The 19,603-nt window shown below is 42.7% G+C and overlaps 1 protein-coding gene across 2 annotated transcripts in view; it reads left to right on the plus strand.

The window, feature by feature from the left end:
* fgf12a (fibroblast growth factor 12a) overlaps positions 1 to 19,603 on the plus strand; it is a gene marked incomplete at its 5' end in the record, with an annotated part of 39,793 nt that overhangs the window by 2,235 nt on the left and 17,955 nt on the right. For both annotated transcript variants that reach the window (XM_080777683.1, XM_080777684.1), the window contains 2 exons: positions 6,762 to 6,872; positions 14,855 to 14,958. In XM_080777683.1, the coding sequence (XP_080633809.1) occupies positions 6,762 to 6,872; positions 14,855 to 14,958 (215 nt within the window). The remainder of the gene's footprint in view (positions 1 to 6,761; positions 6,873 to 14,854; positions 14,959 to 19,603) is intronic.

Consider the following 19,603-nt stretch of genomic DNA (forward strand, 5'->3'; position numbering starts at 1 on the left):
TTCGCCGGTGTAAAATGACTTATACTGGATCTCTTCTCCACTAGTCCCTTCCTGACATTTTAGTCTAGTTTTTATTTGTTGACGAAATTGTCAATATATTTCGTCTTAGCTTTAGTCATCATGGTTTAGTTTTCATTTAGTTTCCATTTAGTTTTCGCCAGTGAAAAAAGGTGGTCAATGAACATTCTTTCTCATAGTTTTAGTCGACAAAATCAACACTGTGATTTGCCAGGGGAGGGGGTATAGGCGGGGAGAGGAGGGAGGGAAGGAGGGATGGAATGGGTTCTGGGGGCTTCCAACATCTGTCTGACAGCCGATGAAACTCTCCCTGCTTGATTTCTTCCTTTGGTTTCATTTTGTCTCCTTATATATGTGTGGCTTTTTCGGTTAAAAGAAAAAAGATAGAAAACCTGTTTCTACTTTAGCCGATGCTCTGTCTCCGTCGTCGTTTGTCGCTCTCTCCTCTCTTCTCTTCCCTTTGTCTGTATTTGACTCTCTGCCTCTTCTTTTTGTTTCCGTTTCGTTGACCTCATTTCCGTTTGTTAATCAGCGTTGGGGTTGTCAGTTCTTTATTCTCTCTTCGCTCTTTGCGCTGTCTTATACCCGTAAGACGAGTGTCTGTCGATGCCGTCGACTGACAAAAACAACGGAATTCTCAAAACGGGGAAAAAAGTTGGCATTTTTGTCGGCTGACGCCGTCAACAAACGCTCGCCTCGTGAGTGTAAAGCGGCTTTTATAAGTGTGATTTATCGTGTTTGTAATCCATTTTAATTGCTACCCTGTGTGTGGTTGAACTCCCTATATGTTGGTGTACATCGAAATGGTGTGTTTTTTTCCCCCGTCTTGTCAAACATGTCGGCTGTTATCCGTAGAGGTGTTCATTCGCCATTTCATCATATACTGCCATCATTGTCGACATATCTCAATGTGTACTGTATATATATGTGTTTCTTGTTGGTATATAAAGTAAAAGTTGTACACATTGTAATGGCTCATGTCTGTTGTCACACTGTACAACACAGGAAGATGACACATTGGCACCAAGGGTAGGCATTTCCAATCTCAAAGACAGGTGGTACAGTATGGACTGGCATTGTAGGCCTATACTTTGCATAGTTTAGAGTCTGTTGTGTGTGTGTGTGCACACATGTGTAGTGGCCATGCACAACCCACGCACGCACACACGCGCACATACATTCACCCCGTGCCAAGCGATTGGAACGGATGGGCTGTCAGCAATGGCTCAGCCCATATTGAGGCCTTTATTTATAGAAGTGCAGTTATCACACATGATTTATTGAGGTGGGCACTCCCCACACACACACACACACACACACACACACACACACACACTGGCCGCCTTCACACATGCACAAAACATGCACACTTTTCCAAGAACACACAAACACGTCGGTTCTCCCTCTCTCTTGCCCATGTGATGAATGAATGTCGGAGGGTCTGTCATCATGGATTGATGGTTCCCCCCCCCCCTCCCCTGCAGGGGTAGAGAGTGAGAGAGTGAGTTGTGGATTGATGCTCTGGATGATGTACGGCTGAGCAGACACGTGAACCCGTTCTGATGGGAGGAGGAGGTCACTCCTCAGGCTAAAAGCCCCGATTCATACTTTCTTTCGAAACGCATGAAAATAGCCGCGACGACGACGTGCGGTCGGTCAGCCCGGCTGGTCCTAGGTCTGCTGTTTCTGACGCGCGGCGGAGCATAGATGACGCAATAAGCAGCTGGCGTGGGACGCCTTTGCTCTGCTCTCGAGACTATACCTGAATCTGAGCCGTCAGCGTCTCGACGACTGATCATCTTTAACCCATTCTGACCTGAGATCAGATTCATACGAGGTTTCCACTGGACACACACTGGTCTGATGAACCCATTCTGACCTGAGATCAGATTCTAAAAATGTCAGTCGTTCTTTGATTTTTCAAAAATAGCAGACCTACAAGCTCGTAGCGCGCCACTCGGTGGCGCGCTATGAGCTTGTAGATCTGCTATTTTTCAATAGCTAAACTGCTAAAGCATAACATGATGCTGACACCAAAAGGGGTTCCCGCGCAAAATGGGTTAAGATGAAGCCTTAAAACGGAAAACGTTGGCTGTTTTCAACCTAAATCCCTTTTCTTCCGACGCGAGGAGATGAGAAAAGATAGTGGGGCAAAAATATGACTTCAAAAGAACGAAATGTTTTAATAAACCCCTCCCCCCTCCCCTGCTGCAGCGGGTGAAAAAAGTATATACGTATATTTTTTTTTTTTCTCCATTTCACACTAAACCCAAGCGTTTAGGTTCGAAACACTTATCTGTAACACTTTTTAAACGTGTTCGTGTTTAGATTACAGAAGAGCATGTTGAAATGCCATGATTCTGGTACTCCTTAAACCAGGCCAATAGTCGCTTTGGTGAATTTCTGATCGGTGTTGTTATGTCACAAACAACTACCACGAAATCCTGGCACTCTTTGATGTTGTGGACAACATCCTGCATAACTAAATTCAGGGCATGAATTTCGGTGCAGTGAATGAATGCAGACAGAGACTATAGTTCTGTCCGGCCTCGGCAGGTTCTGTGTTTCAACGGCAGGCTGGCATTGCTGTTGCCAGCCAGGGTGTTCTTGCTGGTGGTGGTTTCATTGTGAACAAGTAGCCTATAAGCAGAAATACAGTACTGTATGCAGGTGAAAACAAGCCACCAGATTAGCATTTGAATGCCTGATCTGCATGTGTACAACAAGGGGACAGGTATATTCAGGTATAATTCCTCATGGGGGCTGGAGCTCCGCCAGCCCCCCACAGAGTCTACGTCACTGCGCAACATCACGCCACCGGGTGCACATTCCATGTGATGATGAACTGTTCATCTCCTAACATCAAGAACAATGGGATTTAGGTTGGAAATCTGTAGTTTTCCTTTACAAGGTCATGGCGGCTAAAGCATGTAGATTTGATTTGAGCATTCCTTTTTACTCTGGTTTTTTCGATCATGCTTTGAGATTTGTAATAATAGTGGTTGCATGTGAGGAACTGAATTATACTGGAACTGACTGCCATGAATCACATCCAACCTTTGCTCTGAATTTGGAGGTGATTCAGGCCTGTTCTCACATCCTTGCCAACTTGAACATTAAAATAAAGGTGAGGAAGGTATTTGGTATTTGCCCCCCCCCCCCCCCAACATACATTAACTCATCAAAACTAACGTTGTCAAAACTCCTCACACAATCAGTGAGACAGGAGTCTATGTGGACCAAACTGTGAATCATTTTACATTGCCTTCACACAAAATGCATTCAATGACCACTTTCTTTCTTTTTTCATTCACAACCACACCCCATCACCTATAAAACATTGGCAGAATGTTGGCAAGTTTTGTGCATTTCTGCAGTGACCATATTGAAATATTATATAGACAATCTTTAGCAGAACATTTACAATACAATAAATGAGTAATCGCACAGCTGTGTGCAATTTCAGCTGAAAGCCTATATACCCAGGTGTCCTATGTAGTCCCGTTACCATACAGACAAACGGGGACAGCTTCGGAGTGATTTTGTTTGGAAACATGGACCCTTGGAAGACAGGTTGGTGGGGAAAGAAGAGTGGCAGGAGAACATATGCTAGACAGAGGAGAGGACGCAGTAATTCGTTTTTTTTTTAATGTAATGTAATTATTAGTGCAGCCATGCAAAGGGGGGAAAACATTATATTGAAGTAAAAGCATATCTGATTAATTATGTCTTGAATATTTCATACTTATTCAATACATATTAATGGAATCGAATACTGATTTAGACTACTGCATGTGAGGAATCGATCAACCTTCAAAGATAAATGATGTTCATCATTTATGTAATGCTCCCCTACCCTAGTAGTGTTTTATTGTTAGTGAGTCTGAGGCCTCAATCACACCTAAAAAACACCCGTCTTGTGTCTTGTCCGTGTTTAATGGCCGCCCCAATGCATTTCCAATGGAAGTCACATAGTTTGACCAAACATTTTTGTTTTGTTGGGGGGTAGGGGGGCAGAACACAGCCATCAAACAAAAATGTTTGGTCAAACCATGTGACTTTTATTGGAAAGGCATTGGGGGCAGCCATTAAACACGGACAGCTGTCTCAATAGTGTGAATGAGGCCTGAGAACCGTTGCCAGTGTTACTATGATTGAGACGTGCATGATGTGTTGTTGTTGATTTCAGGGAGTTTTGGAGTTGAGGCCAAGATGCTGCATAGTATGTAAATACAGACTGTATGAAAATAAGAAGAAAAAAATAAACAATTGTATCCTGATTTAGATTTCAGAGTTCCTTTCTGAAGAGAGCGGTTTGAAAACACACAGCTTGTAACCAGACGTGGTCTAATAATAAGGATCTCTAGCCCAAAGGGTCACCGTGCAACTCCTTGGGGTCCAAACGGTTGCAAGGAGTTAACGCCAAAACCGTCTCGAGTTCTCGACCCTTTGGTGTGGTTTGGGCCATTGAATTCCATGCGTTGAATCACTAGGGCCAACGTGGGTCAACGTGCAACAAGACATATCACACCGCAGGGAAAACCGTCTTGCCCCTTTGGTGTGTGTGGTCAGGGCTTAAATTAGACTTCATGTATGTGGCTATACTGTATATAGTCCAGTCCATGACATCAATCGATGATGATGATGACATATCTATGATGTACGACATACATATTATTTAGACATTCAGCCTGATCCGCTGAGACATTCAATTCAAATAACGCTAAATATGTCTAAACATATCAACCGCAAAAAAAAAAATGTGTGGAGGTACTTGCATGGCAGTGAGTGTGCACGAGACATTTTGGCAACTGATCAGTCCTCCTGGCAGTTTTAGAGATTCGCTCCAGACAACACACACACAAGTACACGCACACACGCACGCACGCACGCACGCACGCACACACACACACCCTTTTCTATGGGGCCCTGCATCTCCTGCAGAGCCACAACGTGAAATAGACAGCTGTATAGTCTCCAACTGTGCACTTGCATCATTTCCCCCAGTGAACGTTAACAAAGTAGTCTCGGCATTAAAGCAGTTTCACCTTCCCACTTTCTATCTCTTCAGCATGAGTTCTTCAACGCGACGTGATGCCACCGCCGCCCGCTCATTATCGCTGTCGTTTGTACCGGCAGCACCGCAGTGCCTTCTTTCTTGTATAAGATCACGTCCAAAGCACACTTCTGAGCTAATCGAAATCTCACTCTGGTCACTGTCCTGTCACCTAGAATAGAGAATCCTCCTTTATCTGAGAAAGATCATTGCAAGTATACAAAACCGTTGCGTTGTTCTTCACCAATTGCCTCATGCCAATTGCCACAGATAAATATAATAAAATGTAATGTCAATTTCTCCCCTTAATTCCCGTAACTTTTGCCTACGAGGTGTTCATTGCCCCCGGGCTAATGTGGTTGTCTCCGCCTGCTGCCCTAACTGCGTCAAGCCAAAAACCCCAGCGGCGTCTTGGCCAGCTGCCAGATGTCAATGGGCCTAGAGCTCAATGTTGTTCAGAGAACTTTGGGGGCAGCTCTCTCTAGGTCAAAGCATCGCATGAATAGCGGTTGGTGATAATATGTTGTTCATATAACAGCCTCAGGACTATCATACATGAATAAAACATTCACTACTATAGGTAGGAAAGTTTTGACCGAAATATATCAATAGATAGGCTATCACTTAAGGCCTACTGGGCTGGGCATTTAACTGAAAATATGTTGAGACTGATATTTGATTTAAATTAAATATCAAATATTCTTCTTAAATATCAACGAACAGACACCAAAAAAAATCTAATAGATTATTTATTAACTACGTAATCAACAATGCTTCGCGATGCACTGTAAGTGTATACTGAAGGTCTGCTTTTTTCCGCAATATATTTATTCTGAATCTTTAATCGCAATCGAGGCAAAAGTTTGAAATAATCGTCGATTTGAACTTGAAGTCATATACTAATGCTACTAATAAACATTAGTAGCATGCGAAAACATGATTCTATTTGTTAGAAGGGTTTGATAATCAATGATAAACATTTGGCCTTTATTTTGCCATGTGAGAGGAGAGTGATAAAAGGAGAGATTGGCTGGCGATAACCACAGTTGCTGCACTGATAAAATTAAAACTTCACTTCCATTCGTTCGTCGCTGCCCTCGGTATAACCAACCTCGGCAACGACGAAGGCCGATAATTCTATACCATGGTGGTTCTCAAACTTGTTTTTAATGTCAAGGACCTCCATAACTCAGAGGGGTTGTACCACGAATGCATCTGCAGTGCATTGGTAATAAAATAATACATGACATTTAGCTCAAAAGAGGAGACGTTCAAAGGAAAGAGATGAATAAGGATGTGCTATAAATAAACTCTTGTTTTTTTTTCAGAAGTAGATACAGGTTGGACGTTTTGGCACAAAGCATAACAGTATTCTCATTGATTTGCTGTCATGTCACAAAGGCCACACCGTCCTCTGTAATCCGACAGTGGGCTGACCGGTGGGGGGGGGGGGAGGGTCAACAAACACTCAGATAAACACCCCACAGTGCCACACGTCTCTCTGCAGTCATACTTTGTGTCATGATCACAAGGATTCTGTATCTTACATATTCTTGGTGGGGCTGCGGCTTGGCCGATGGTGTGTGTGTGTGTGTGTGTGTGTGTGCGTGCGCGCTCGTGTGTTTGCGTGTGCGCGTTTGTGTGTGTGCGCGCGTTTGTGTGTGTGTGTGTGTGTGTGGCACTTCAGAGCCGCAGCTGAAAGGCATCGTGACACGACTGTTCAGCGAGCAGGGATTCTACCTGCAAATGCAGGAAGATGGAACCGTCGACGGCACCAAGGACGAGAACAGCGACAACAGTGAGTCTATGGAAAAATACAATTCCCAGCATGCAGCATTTTAACCCATTTAGACCCGAGGAACCGCGCCCGTGTCTCCTTTATAGCTTTGAACCACTTTAACCTGCATTCTTTTTTTTTTTAACTTTAGCTGTTTTTTTGGGGGTTTTTTTCGTGAAAATGTGGCGCAAACCTTTGAATATATATTCTTTCACATCGAATGTTCTTTTTTTTTTAACTCATGTCTTTGCTTCTGGTGGGGTCCCCTGGAACAACATATTTTCAGATGGGGGTCGGCGGCCGATTACATATAACCTTGCGGCTCCGTGACTTGAAATAGTTTGAGAAACACTGACACAGAAACATAGTTTTCTTTTTTTTTTTTTTTTTTAAACTTTAATTTTTTCTTTAAAGGAACACCATATCTTTCAACCATATCTTAATAGAATTGGTCCTCTCTGATGCTCATTATGAGATTGCACCATTTTTGTCTCACTTTTCATCGACCAGATTAAGGTTGGTTAGGGGTGCGTTAAAACGATCGGATTAAGGTTGGTGAGGGGTGCGTTAAAACGACCGGATTAAGGTTGGTGAGGGGTGCATTAAAACGACCGGATTAAGGTTGGTGAGGGGTGCGTTAAAACGACCGGATTAAGGTTGGTGAGGGGTGCGTAAAAACGATCGGATTAAGGTTGGTGAGGGGTGCGTTAAAACGACCGGATTAAGGTTGGTGAGGGGTGCGTTAAAACGACCGGATTAAGGTTGGTGAGGGGTGCGTTAAAACGACCGGATTAAGGTTGGTGAGGGGTGCGTTAAAACGACCGGATTAAGGTTGGTGACATTTGTATAAATGATTCCCCAACTCGTATTCCTATTGAAAGTGAAACTAAATTAAGACCTGGAGCCAGATATTCATATTCTATTGAATTAACTGTGCCAAATGTGTGTTCTGTGGCAGTGTTGATTTAGTCGACTAGAACTAAGACGAAGAATGTTCGTCGACTACCTTTTTTCACTTACGAAAACTAAATGGAAACTAAATGAAAACTAAGCTACGATGCCTAAAACCAAGACTAAATATACTGCCAATTTCGTCAACAAATAAAAACTAGACTAAGGGACTAGTGGACAAGAGATCCGATATAAGTCATTTTACACTTGGTTGCATGCTGAAAATAGCAGATCTACAAGCTCACAACGCGCCGCAGTGCGACGCGTTGTGAACTTGTAGATCTGCTAATTTCAGAAAGTGTGAAATTAGGCCTTTCGACGGCATCAAGGCCCGCCAAAATACATTTTAGTTGACTAAATCAACTGTAGATTTCGTAGACTACAACACATGGTATAGGTATGGCTATCAGCTGAACACAGAAATTGTGTTACCGGGATCAGATCGGGAAATCCATAATTACACCTTTAACAAAGTACTGCATCTACATATTTAGGGAGTGAAGGTGTTCAAGAGACAGACATAATATCAGTTGACAAGAGAATTTGAGGAGGGAATGATGATGGTGGTGAGGTAAAGGAGTAGAGACTTGTGAAGCCAAGTTGTCCGAAAGTCTTTTTTAAATTATTACTAAAGTTTTTTCATTATCATTCTTCTTATTGTTTTTGCAATTTTGCAATGCCCTGAAGAAATACTGCTAATGAGTGCTTTGTTCCACCCGGGGTTCCCTTGCTTCGGGGTATAATTCGTGTTAAGCAGTCCTGCTGCTAGTCCAGTGAGGGAAGGAGGAGTGCAGTGAATAATTCAGCTGAAGACAAACTAAAAATATCTCCTTCTCCATTTGGTCCTGATGAATAATTCCCTGCGTGAGATGCCTCGACTTGAGAGGCTAGAGACCTCCCAGGAGAAAAGACAGAGGAAAAGGGAGCAGAGAGATGCAGCTAGAGAGAGGAAAGAGACATTTGTCAAGAACGGTGGCAAAATTAAAGAGGAAAAGAGAGAGGGGGGAAGAAAACAAACTGTGCCGCTCTCTTAACGCGACAAGGAAAAAAGAGGGGGAGGGAGGGAAAAGTGATAAAAGAGACGGAGAGAGAGTGGATGGACATGGAAAGGAGAAAGCTTGGTATTCAGGGCCTATAGCGGCACTCGCTTATCGATCGCCGTGATGGATTATTAGAATAATAGATTACTCCCATCCTTGAACCATGCGACCCTTTGACCCGAGGCATACACACAGCGGTGACAGCTGGAATCATTAATTTGCCCGGAGTTGGCTCAGTTGGAACCGTTGATGATCAAGAGGTCGAACACTGCAGGTGTGATGATCCTTCTAGTACTAAAACCAGACCATAACTAAAAAAATGAATGAATAAAATCCATTTAATTTTGTATAATGTAGTCTCTCTGAATGCCTGGTGTTGTTGACAGACATTAACTCCAAGGGTGAGGATGCTCGTTGTGATCTGATTATTATTGAACACTTAAATTAGCTGACATTAAATAAGATCTACTGTGTCTATTTGATGTGATACAGACTCTGAGAATGTACATTACTTTGATTAAGTAGATGCACAGTGAAAATATAAGTGACGGAAGAGACTACAGTATATTAGAATGGAATATAGAATAGGAATCGTGGTGGCTTCCGACCACTTACAGTTACAGGTATGTACAGTAAATAGCCTTGCCGAGCCGTGAGGCCCATAGGGGCAGGAGCCTATCTCCTGTTTCTGTAGTGTGATAGGCAGCTTGATGTACAAGTACACCCCCTGGACATGACGCTATAGTATGTCGCAGGTATGTGGCCGGGTTTTATTGCCAAGTGTGATTGACTGGCGGGGATTGTGCTTAATTAAAGACAGGTGGCCTGATGTATACCATTAGATTAATGAACATCCATGTTAGGCTTTGAGTCAGCAGTCTTTTCTTTTTTTTAAGTCATCAGTTTGGTCGCCTGCAGAAATTGGTGTGCACAAATTGAATCTCATGAAAGATATTTCTGATTACGAGGCACCATAATGTCCAACACTGGCTTTTTCATGCCTCATGTGTGGCTCGGTGTCCCTACGTGTAATGGAGCATATTAACAAAGGCTCACTCAGCTGCAATTTTCCATTAGCTAAACGCCAAATCAGTGATATCAAGAACCTTCTCATGTAAAAACTGAGGCATGAGGTAGGGAGAGTTTTAAAATGTCAAATAACAAGCACGTCATGCACACAGACACAGTATACACACACACAAACACACACCTGTACAGAATGTGCACAATATCGCACGCATGCACGCGTGCACGCGCACACACACACACACACACACACACACACACACACACACACACACACACACACACACACACACACACACACACACACACACACACACACACACACTGTGTCTGTGGATTCATTTGGCAGATGTGACGTTGGTATTTGCAGCTCAGCACAGCATTTCTCCAAACCCTTTCCGGCTGGGTTATTTTTTCCTGTCGGCTGTGGCTGTGTTGCTCAGCATCAAATAGACTTTATCTTTAGCAAGCTCGATTTAGCGTTAGCCGATTACTGCTCCTTTGGAAACCTTTACGTTTTTTCCAGAAATGCAGCTTCTCTGGGTGGCTTATAGAACCATGCTTTTACTGCACTTTGATGAATGAATGATCCCTGGAAATCAGTCCTTCCATGCAGTGTTGATTTCATCGACTAATACGATGGCGAAAAATGCTCGTCGACTACCTTTTTTCACTGACGAAAACTACATAGGAACTAAATGAAAACTAAGCTATGGTGACTAAAACTAAGACTGAATATTGACAATTTCGTCAACAAATAAAAACTAGACTAAACTTTTTGGAAGGGACTAGTGGACAAGAGATCCAGTATGAGTGAAAGTCACAAGTCATTTTACACTTGGTTGCATGCTGAAAATAACAAATCTACAAGCTCACAACACGACGCGTTGTGAGCTTGTAGATTGCCTATTTTCAGCAAGTGTGAAATTAGATATTACGATGCCATCAAGGCCCGCCAAAATACATGTATAGTCGACTAAATCAACTGTAGATTTAGTCGACTAAAATCTTGTGATATTTAGTCGACTAAAACATTCCAGATAGACTTTTTTAGGGTAGACTTTTTTTTCCTTTTTTCCCCTCAGGAACAGATAAGGGCTGTCAAACTAATTGTCAAACAAATAATAGTTTTTGTCGTTAACATGAATAAAGATTACATTTCTGTTTGGCTTTTAGGCTTTGAAGTTGCACATGTTAGATCTCTGACAAATATAAATATACAAAGAAATGACACATTTAATAACTTTATACTTGAAAAAGAGCCAATCTACTTGTAGATCAGCTAGTTCCACAGTTTTTGATAAAAAATAACATATTTATTTAACATGGAAACGATTATGACGATTATGTAAAATAATTGTGACTATCGGTATCTCAAATACTTGCGATTATGTAACAGAGATATGGTTACTGCAAAAGGAATCACTTTTAGAATAGTCATTAGATTGAGCCCCGGAGATATGATGACTAGGTAATTATTAAAGGGCCACTTTGCAACCAGAGTTTATTTTAATGATTATTTAGGACACAATAAACACTTTCCTAGGGTTATGGTTTAGGGTGTAATATATATATATATATATATATATATATATATATATATATATATTTATATATATATATATATTTATATATATATATATATATATATATATATATATACCGGTATATATATATATATATATATATATATATATTTAGTCATGACGCCATGTTCATGACCAAAAATTTCCTTCCTGGACTACAAAAAAGTCACACCTCCATGCACCCCCCCCCCCCCCCCTCTCTCTCTCTCTCCACAAGGAGGGGAAGTGCACCAAAGCACTATGGTCATTGTAGGAATTCAGCAATCCAGTCAAAACCTAATCAAACACACAGACTTCATTATTCTTCTGGCCATAGGGTGCAACTTTCAAATGGGTGCTACTGTTATCTACTACAAATCCTATTAACATTGACCGAGTGACTGTCAGTTTCTCTTCCAGCGGTGAAAGTTGCCTTTAAGGCGGGTGGACTCCAAAATCTCAATCTCAGAAACCCCCAAACGTATGTAAACATTTTAATTTATATTTTCGGCCACGTGGCATATATAAATGAAGCAGGAAGCCATGCAGTATAGGGTCCTTCGATCGTGTCGCCCGCACCACCAGTGGCCCGGGCCAACATGGCGGGGCCCAGAATCATACCATCAGCGGGCCCAACAAAGCAGAAGGCAGGGCAAGCGCGTCGATTTGTATTGAGTGGAATTGAATCTCGCTGCATGCATGGGCTGACGGAACCACATTGGCACGTCTCCACTTAATCCCCGCCGGGCCTTATCTGATTTCCCATTGCCACTTAACCCATTCTGGGCGGGAGCCCCTTTTGGTGTTCTAAGGATTATGTTATACTTCAGCTATTGAAAAATAGCAGATCTACAAGCTCATAGCGCGGCACCGAGTGCCGCGCTACGAGCTTGTAGGTCTGCTCTTTTTTGAAAAGTCTTGAAAAGGTGGTGCAAATCTTTGAATATATTCTTTCAGAGCAAACGTTTTAAGTCAAATCTTTGCTTCTGGTGGTCCCTGGAACAACATATTTTCAGATGGGGGTCGGCGGCCAATTACATACTTGACATGAAAATGAGAACCACTGACATAGAAACATGGGTTTTTCGGAAAACTGTCATGATTTAGTAGACATTTTGTAGAATCGGTCTCGGTCGAAATGGGTTAACAATCATTCCAACAACACAGGCAGCCCTGGCTCAGACACCATATGGGGCACCTGTGTACCCTCTAGCACTGATTGCAATCCACCCACCCAGAGAGCAGGTGGTGTTTAAATGCAGTGAGGACGTTACTGTTGAAGCCTTGGGATCCTCTGTTGGCTGATGATGCTCTGCCATAACGTTAACACTCTCTACACTCTGCCAGCACTGTTTCCCACTGGGTCGGTACCCTTTGTGTGGGCCTGTGTGGTTTCCTGTATACATTTTGTTTTGAATTATTATTATTATTATAAAATGACTTGTGTCTATTACTTATACTGGATCTCTTGTCCACTAGTTTTGATTTGTTGATGAAATTGTCAATATATTTAGTTTTAGTTTTGGTCATCATAGCTTAGTTTTCATTTAGTTTCCATTTAGCTTTCGTCAGTGGAAAAAAAGGTAGTCGACGAACAAAACAAAATCAATACTGGTCCCGTGTCTAAAGTAGTGCATCTACAGGCTCACACAATGCTACGGCCTGCAACAGAACCAAACTAAAGAGGGAGCCCAGTGAGTGCATATACAGTTGTCTTTTTCTTTTTTTAAATTCTTCTACAAGCTCTACGCATTGAGAGCTTGTAGAACTTATTTTAAGAGCATTTCAAGTGGTCAAACTATAAAAGGCAAGGCTTTTGCACACCTACAGGCGACAGGTGCGTAGGAGAGGGTAAGGTGCACGACAATGAAAAAGAACAAACACCCGCACACTGTCTTCAAATGCAGTGAAAAAACTTTAATAGGGAGACAGCAACGTTTCGGCCTATGCAGCCTTCATCAGGCTATCAATGTGGCAGTTCAGCCTGCCACTGAGACTGAATTCAACACGGGGTAAAGTTTGAAGTATTATTTGTTATTTTGACTTCTGTATATTGTGTGGTGCTTGCTTGATTACTGATTGGTGGCTCCATTGTAGGGAGCTGCACCTACCAACTGTGGGTTTGGGTAGGGGACATGCCATCAGTGTTGTGTGTGTGTGTGTGTGTGTGTGTGTGTGTGTGTGTGTGTGTGTGTGTGTGTGTGTGTGTGTGTGTGTGTGTGTGTGTGTGTGTGTGTGTGTGTGTGTGTGTGTGTGTATTAGAGAGAGAACTCTGATTATAAATATGTGGTTTATGTGAATTGTGGATAATGTGTAATGATTTAAAAGTGAATTATACAAGTGTTAAAGTATTGTCTCTGGACATGGGGCTGTTATAATTGTGGAATCAATTAGGGTTGGTATGGTCCAGTGGGAGGGGCCTAGCCTATATATAAGAAGGGGGACCTGCCACTGGGGATCAGTCGATGTAGGGCTGTAGACCAGGAGGGCCAACCTATTCAGCCATGTATATAGTTTTGCTGTGTTTTTTGCCACTTCGGGTCACAAGGTGAATAAACAACTGCCTTTTTGAGGGATAGTATACCTCGCACTGAGCAAAGTGTGACAATCTTTATGATCAAGATAAAGATGAAGCCTGATGAAGGCCGAAACGTTGCTGTTTCCCTACTATAGTTTTTGATGAAAATAGTGGAAAATCACTGCTAGAGCTGTAAAAATCTTCTCTTATGAGGGTCCCTGGCCTATCTTTTCTAATGGGGGGTCTGCGGGCTAATGTAATGAGTGTCACTTTGGTGGTACCTGACATGAAAACGTTTGGGAACCACTGATTTAATTGACACGTGTTAATTGTTATAGGAAACAGCTGTTTTGTGGGCACAGTTCCAGTCACAGTTCCAGTCGTGAGATTTTATTTAGGTGTATAGGCTAATCCAGTAGTTCCCAAAGTGGGGTCCGGGGACCCCCAGGGGTAACTGAGGGAGTTCCAGGGGGTCCCCAGCTAAATGATAGTTTCGAACCAAATGTCTGTAACAAAATGTCTGTACAAATGGAAGCAAATTAACCTAATGGGTCCATTTGGTTCCATTTGTACACTCTCAGAGTTAAATTAACATTGATTTCACAATATAAATTGGGGGTCCCAGAGATAGAAATCCCATTAAATGGGGGGTCTGTAGACTAATGCATGTCAAACTGGGCGTCCTTGAAATTAAACGGGTTGAGAATCACTATCGCTAGAGCCGTAAACATCTTCTCTTATGGGGGGTCCCTGGCATATCTTTTCAAATGGGGGTCCGTGGGCTAATTGGTGTCAATTTAGGGGTCCTTGACATGAAAAAGTTTGGGAACCCGTGGGATAATCCATGTGTTCTGTCTCTCTCTCTCTCTCTCTCTCTCTCTCTCTCTCTCTCTCCGTGTGCAGCTCTGTTTAATCTTATCCCCGTTGGTCTGAGAGTGGTGGCCATCCAAGGAGTGAGGAGTGCCACCTATATCGGCATGAACGGAGAGGGCAATCTCTACAGCTCAGTAAGATATATACACTTTCTTCAATCAGCTGTGTGTGTGCGCTAGGGCATTCACTTCTAGTAATTTTTACTAGTTGTTTAACTACCTATTATGTAAAAAAAAATTGTACATTTAAAAACTGTGTACATTGGTGAATATAACTATAATCTATCTGATCTTGAGACCTACAAAATAAAATAAAAAATATTTTTTATTTCTTTTCAACTAGTACAACAAGGTCGACTAGTTGCTTAATGCCCTAGTGCTTAATGCCCTAGTGCTTAATGCCCTAGTGCGTGCGTGCGTGCGTGCACCATGTTAGTATTATATACAGTATGTGAGGGCCACGACGATGGTAACAACACCAGCCAAATTAAGGAAGAAAAGCATCATTTTGATTTCCCCCCCAAAAAATAGTTTCAGGTTGAAATATTTGTTCTGAATGCCCCCACAAAGATGGTAATAAGACAAAAAGTGAGTGTCATCGTAACTGTTTGCACGATTAGGTGTACCTTTTCCAGTAATAGGCCTACTTTCCGTGCCTCGTGTGCGTACGTGTGCTTGCGTGCACGTGCGTTTGAGTGTGTTTGAGAGAGAGAGAGAGACAGAGAGAGAGAGAGAGAGAACTTGTAGGGTTCAATTTTAACGCCCTCATTAACACATTTCGTTGTTCTTGTTGTTTCTTTTAATAATATCCCACTTCAAAGAGTCGACATGGCTCCTCGAAAGCCTTTAATCCCTGCTCTATTCAAGAGCTCTTCAGATCTTCTTTTCCCTTATTTTGTGTCTTAGTTATTATTCCTGGGTTTTTGGAGCAGTGCAGAAGGCTTCTTTAGTTTGTATCTAGTTTATTTAACCCATTTTGGGTGGGAACCCCTTTTGGTGTTTAAATCATTATGTTATACTTTAGCTATTGAAAAATAGCAGACCTATTTTCGATGACGTCCCAACCGGAAATTACATCAAATATTGCGCAACAGACGCTCCCGAGAGCAATTGGGATCGGTTTCAATCAATCAATCTCTGTCTTATTCATCTCCGTCCTGAGCGCTGGGCGTTACTATTTGATAATAATAATAATACAACTTTATTTGTATAGCACCTTTCATGACATGAAATGCAGCTCAAAGTGCTTTACAGAAAAATGGAGAATAAAAGAAAAGCAAGGCAACAACATTAAAAAACAAGCAGTAATGTAATACAGTGAGGACATGAATAACAAAAATAAAAGATCAATTAAAAGCAATGTTGTAGAAGTGGGTCTTGAGCTGAGCTTTAAAAATGTCTACAGAGGCTGCCTAGGACTGATAAGGACGGAGAACTCTGTTTATGCTGCTTGGGGTGTTAATCACATGCGCCAATAAGTTAATAACTAAGCTTGTGCTGTAGCTATGGATGCGTTCGGAAATGCGCACCGGGAATGTGGTCAGTTTGTTGAGTGTGGTGGGCGGTGACGTCACAGAGTGCGTTCAGTGTGCCTTATTTACGAACGACCACAGCTGTGACGCATTCACATGAATCACACCGGACAACCCCAGCTTCAGGGTAGGGTCGCTCAGTGCGGGCACTCGGCACACCCGGTGCGCAGCGCACTGGATTTTCGAACGACAACGCACCGAGTGCACTGAATAAACGAACGACAAGAGAGCACACCAGTGCGTTCAGGACGCATTTCCGAACGCACCCTATATATATAGCATGGTAGAAAAGCACCACATCCCATTGCAGGAGGAAGGTTTTATATGTTGCTTTTTGTGAAACAGATTCATTCATTCAAAGGATTCATGTCATGGATATCATAGAGATCAATGCAGACAGTGTTAACATAACGCTGAAAGTGTAAAATAAAAATGGACTGCAGATTGTGTAACTGTTGCCACAGATAATGAACACATGCCTCTGGTAAAGATGGAGCACTTTTGTAGAGAGAGAGAGAGAGAGCGAGAGAGAGAACGAACTTCATATTCAGGATTCCTAATCCAGTTAACAGCATGTTTTACAGTGGAAACAAGCTGGGGGGATGGGACTACTACATTTCCCAGAATCATCACCGGTCAGTCATGACTGACTAATTTATAAAGAAAAAATATATATATTAAAGATACAAAGTCCCACGCCTAATTTAAGTTCATTAGCTCCCAAACTGCCATCGTTTAATATTCACCTAGTTCTCACTCACTTGGAGCAGCTGCTTGATCCTTCTATATATTTCCCCCAACGACCGCTTGCCGTATTCCAGTTACCGCTCAGTGCTAAACGTCCTGTCATCGTCCGTAGTGGAAAAGACCTATATTTGAAGTCGTTTGGAACAGCAAATTACGACAGCCCTTAAGTTTATACAAAGAAAGAAAGGAAGAGAGTGAGGGAGGGAGAGGGAGAGAGAGAGAAAGAAAGAAAGTGTGTGTGCGTGCGTGCGTGGTCAGAGATGCTTTAACAGTACACAGCTTAAAGGCCATTTTAATTAAAGCTCTCCCAGGCCATATGCAGCTGGCCTGGCCTTCCAGACGCGTGCATGGCAGCTAGGGAGACGCATTGGGAAATGAGCATATGCCCTGTGTGGTGGGCTGTGATCACATATACAGTATAGAGCCTGTGTGGTGGGCTGGGATCACATATACAGTAGTGTATAGTAGTGTATAGAGCCTGTGTGCATGGTGGGCTGGGATCACACACAGCTAGCCAGTGTTGATTTTGACAGCAAAGTTTGATTATAGTTTTAGTCATATAGGGGCTCCATTTTCGTCACCGCTAAACCCCTTGGGCTGTATTTTGCGTGTCTTAAGTACCAGGTCTTATTCCCTAACTTGAGTAAACTAAAGACCTGGAGGCGTGATCAATGCCATTTGGCTATTCTGAGTGGCCAAAGAGCATTGATCACGCCTCCAGGTCTTTAGTTTACTCAAGTTAGGGAATAAGACCTGGTACTTAAGACACGCAAAATACAGCCCCTTATCTCTAAACTTATTTGCCTTTTCTTTTACTATTTTAAAAAACATTTTTTGAATAGTTCAACTAGCCAATCTGCATTGACACGTTGTGAGCTTGTGGACTGGCCATTTTAACTATTCAAAAATGTTTCGCAAAATAGTAAAAGAAAAAGGCAAATAATTTTAGGGATAAGGGGTTTAGCGGAGCCCATTGTCTCTTGAGTACGGTAGTTTTCATTTAGTTTTAGTCACATTTTGGTCACCTGGAATGTTTTGGTGTGTTGGTCTAGTTTTAGTCGACTCGACATCATACGATTTTAGTCGACTCAACATCATCAATTTAGAATAGATGAAGACCTATTTGACAGTGCAGAAACATAATTGACATAATCCTTGATGCATCAATTAAGCGTCAACGACCATCAGCTGGTCACAGTCACAGACACTCAGCCTCTGCAGCACTGAAAGTGACTGCATGGAGTTTCATTTCTATCCAAAGGTCCTTGAATGATGGAATATGATTAAGAATTACTGTGATTATGGTAAGCTCACATATCACACATACCATAATTCACTGGCAAAATAAATAAATAATTAGAAAGACGCTATGCGTCGCGGACGCCCAGGGGTACTTTGACACTTTCAGAGTTAAAATAACTAATAACTAATTCTCTCCCCCCTTTTCTATCGCTCCATATTATTTATCGGTTGCACTGTTTCTCCTGGCCATCTCCCCTGCCTTCCTCCCCCAAGAGCTCAATCAGAGCAGAGTAAAGAGAGACGCACAATCAGCCTTGATCGCTTGCCAAGCATGAGATCATTCCCTGTGTTCTCTCTCTTTGCTTTCTCCCTGTCTCGACCCCCCCCCCCCACACACACACACACACACACACCCCCCGCCCTTCCCCTCTCCTGTCCTCTCTCTCTCTCTCTCTCTCTCTCTCTCTCTACAGCTCCCCCCTCCCCAAAACGATGTAGTTTCTCACTGCCTGTTCGTGGTGTTGTGTGTTTTGTCTCCCTGGTGTCTTCAGAGCCCCCAGGAGCTAATTACTGAGGGATGTCCTCCTCCTTTCTATAGCCTCCCTCCTTCTCGCCTCTGTTCTTGTTAGTGCGCACGTGTGTGTGTGTGTGTGTGTGTGTGTGTTGTGTGTGTGTGTAACTCTCTCTCTCTCTCTCTGTTGTGTACAGCCAGGTTACATTGATTCCCCGAAACATTGAGCTGTGGCTCAGGAGGTAGAGCAGGTCGTCCAATGATCCCTGGGTCGGCGGTTCGAATCCCGGCTCCTCCTCCTGTCCACATGTCGAAGTGTCCTTGGGCAAGACACTGAACCCCACCTTGCCTCCAATGAGTTGGTCGGTGTGAGCTCGCCACCATTGGTGTGTGAATGTGGGAAGTGAGGACGCTGGCGTCGACCGTTCGCCGCTTCACCTCCCAATGTATGAATGAATGGACCATTGTAAAGAGCGCTGAGCACTTGGAAAAGCGCTATAAAAATGCAATTCATTAAAAATGCAATTCATTATTCGTTTATCCTTTATATCTTTCTCTTTTACACGCACGCACGCATGCGCGCACTCTCGCCCGCTCTCTCTCCCCTCTACCTGTCCTTGTTGCCTCAATGTTTGTAATTTACAGGGTCTCGCCGAGGCATATTTCCTAGTAGGTCGCTATAGCAATTTATGTTCTTTTGACAAATGTTGTATTTCATAACCTGCGGTCTGTCCATATCGAATAGGAA

Source organism: Protomyctophum bolini (genome assembly GCF_963924005.1).
Source record: "Protomyctophum bolini genome assembly, chromosome: 12".
In the NCBI taxonomy this organism is placed as follows: domain Eukaryota; kingdom Metazoa; phylum Chordata; class Actinopteri; order Myctophiformes; family Myctophidae; genus Protomyctophum; species Protomyctophum bolini.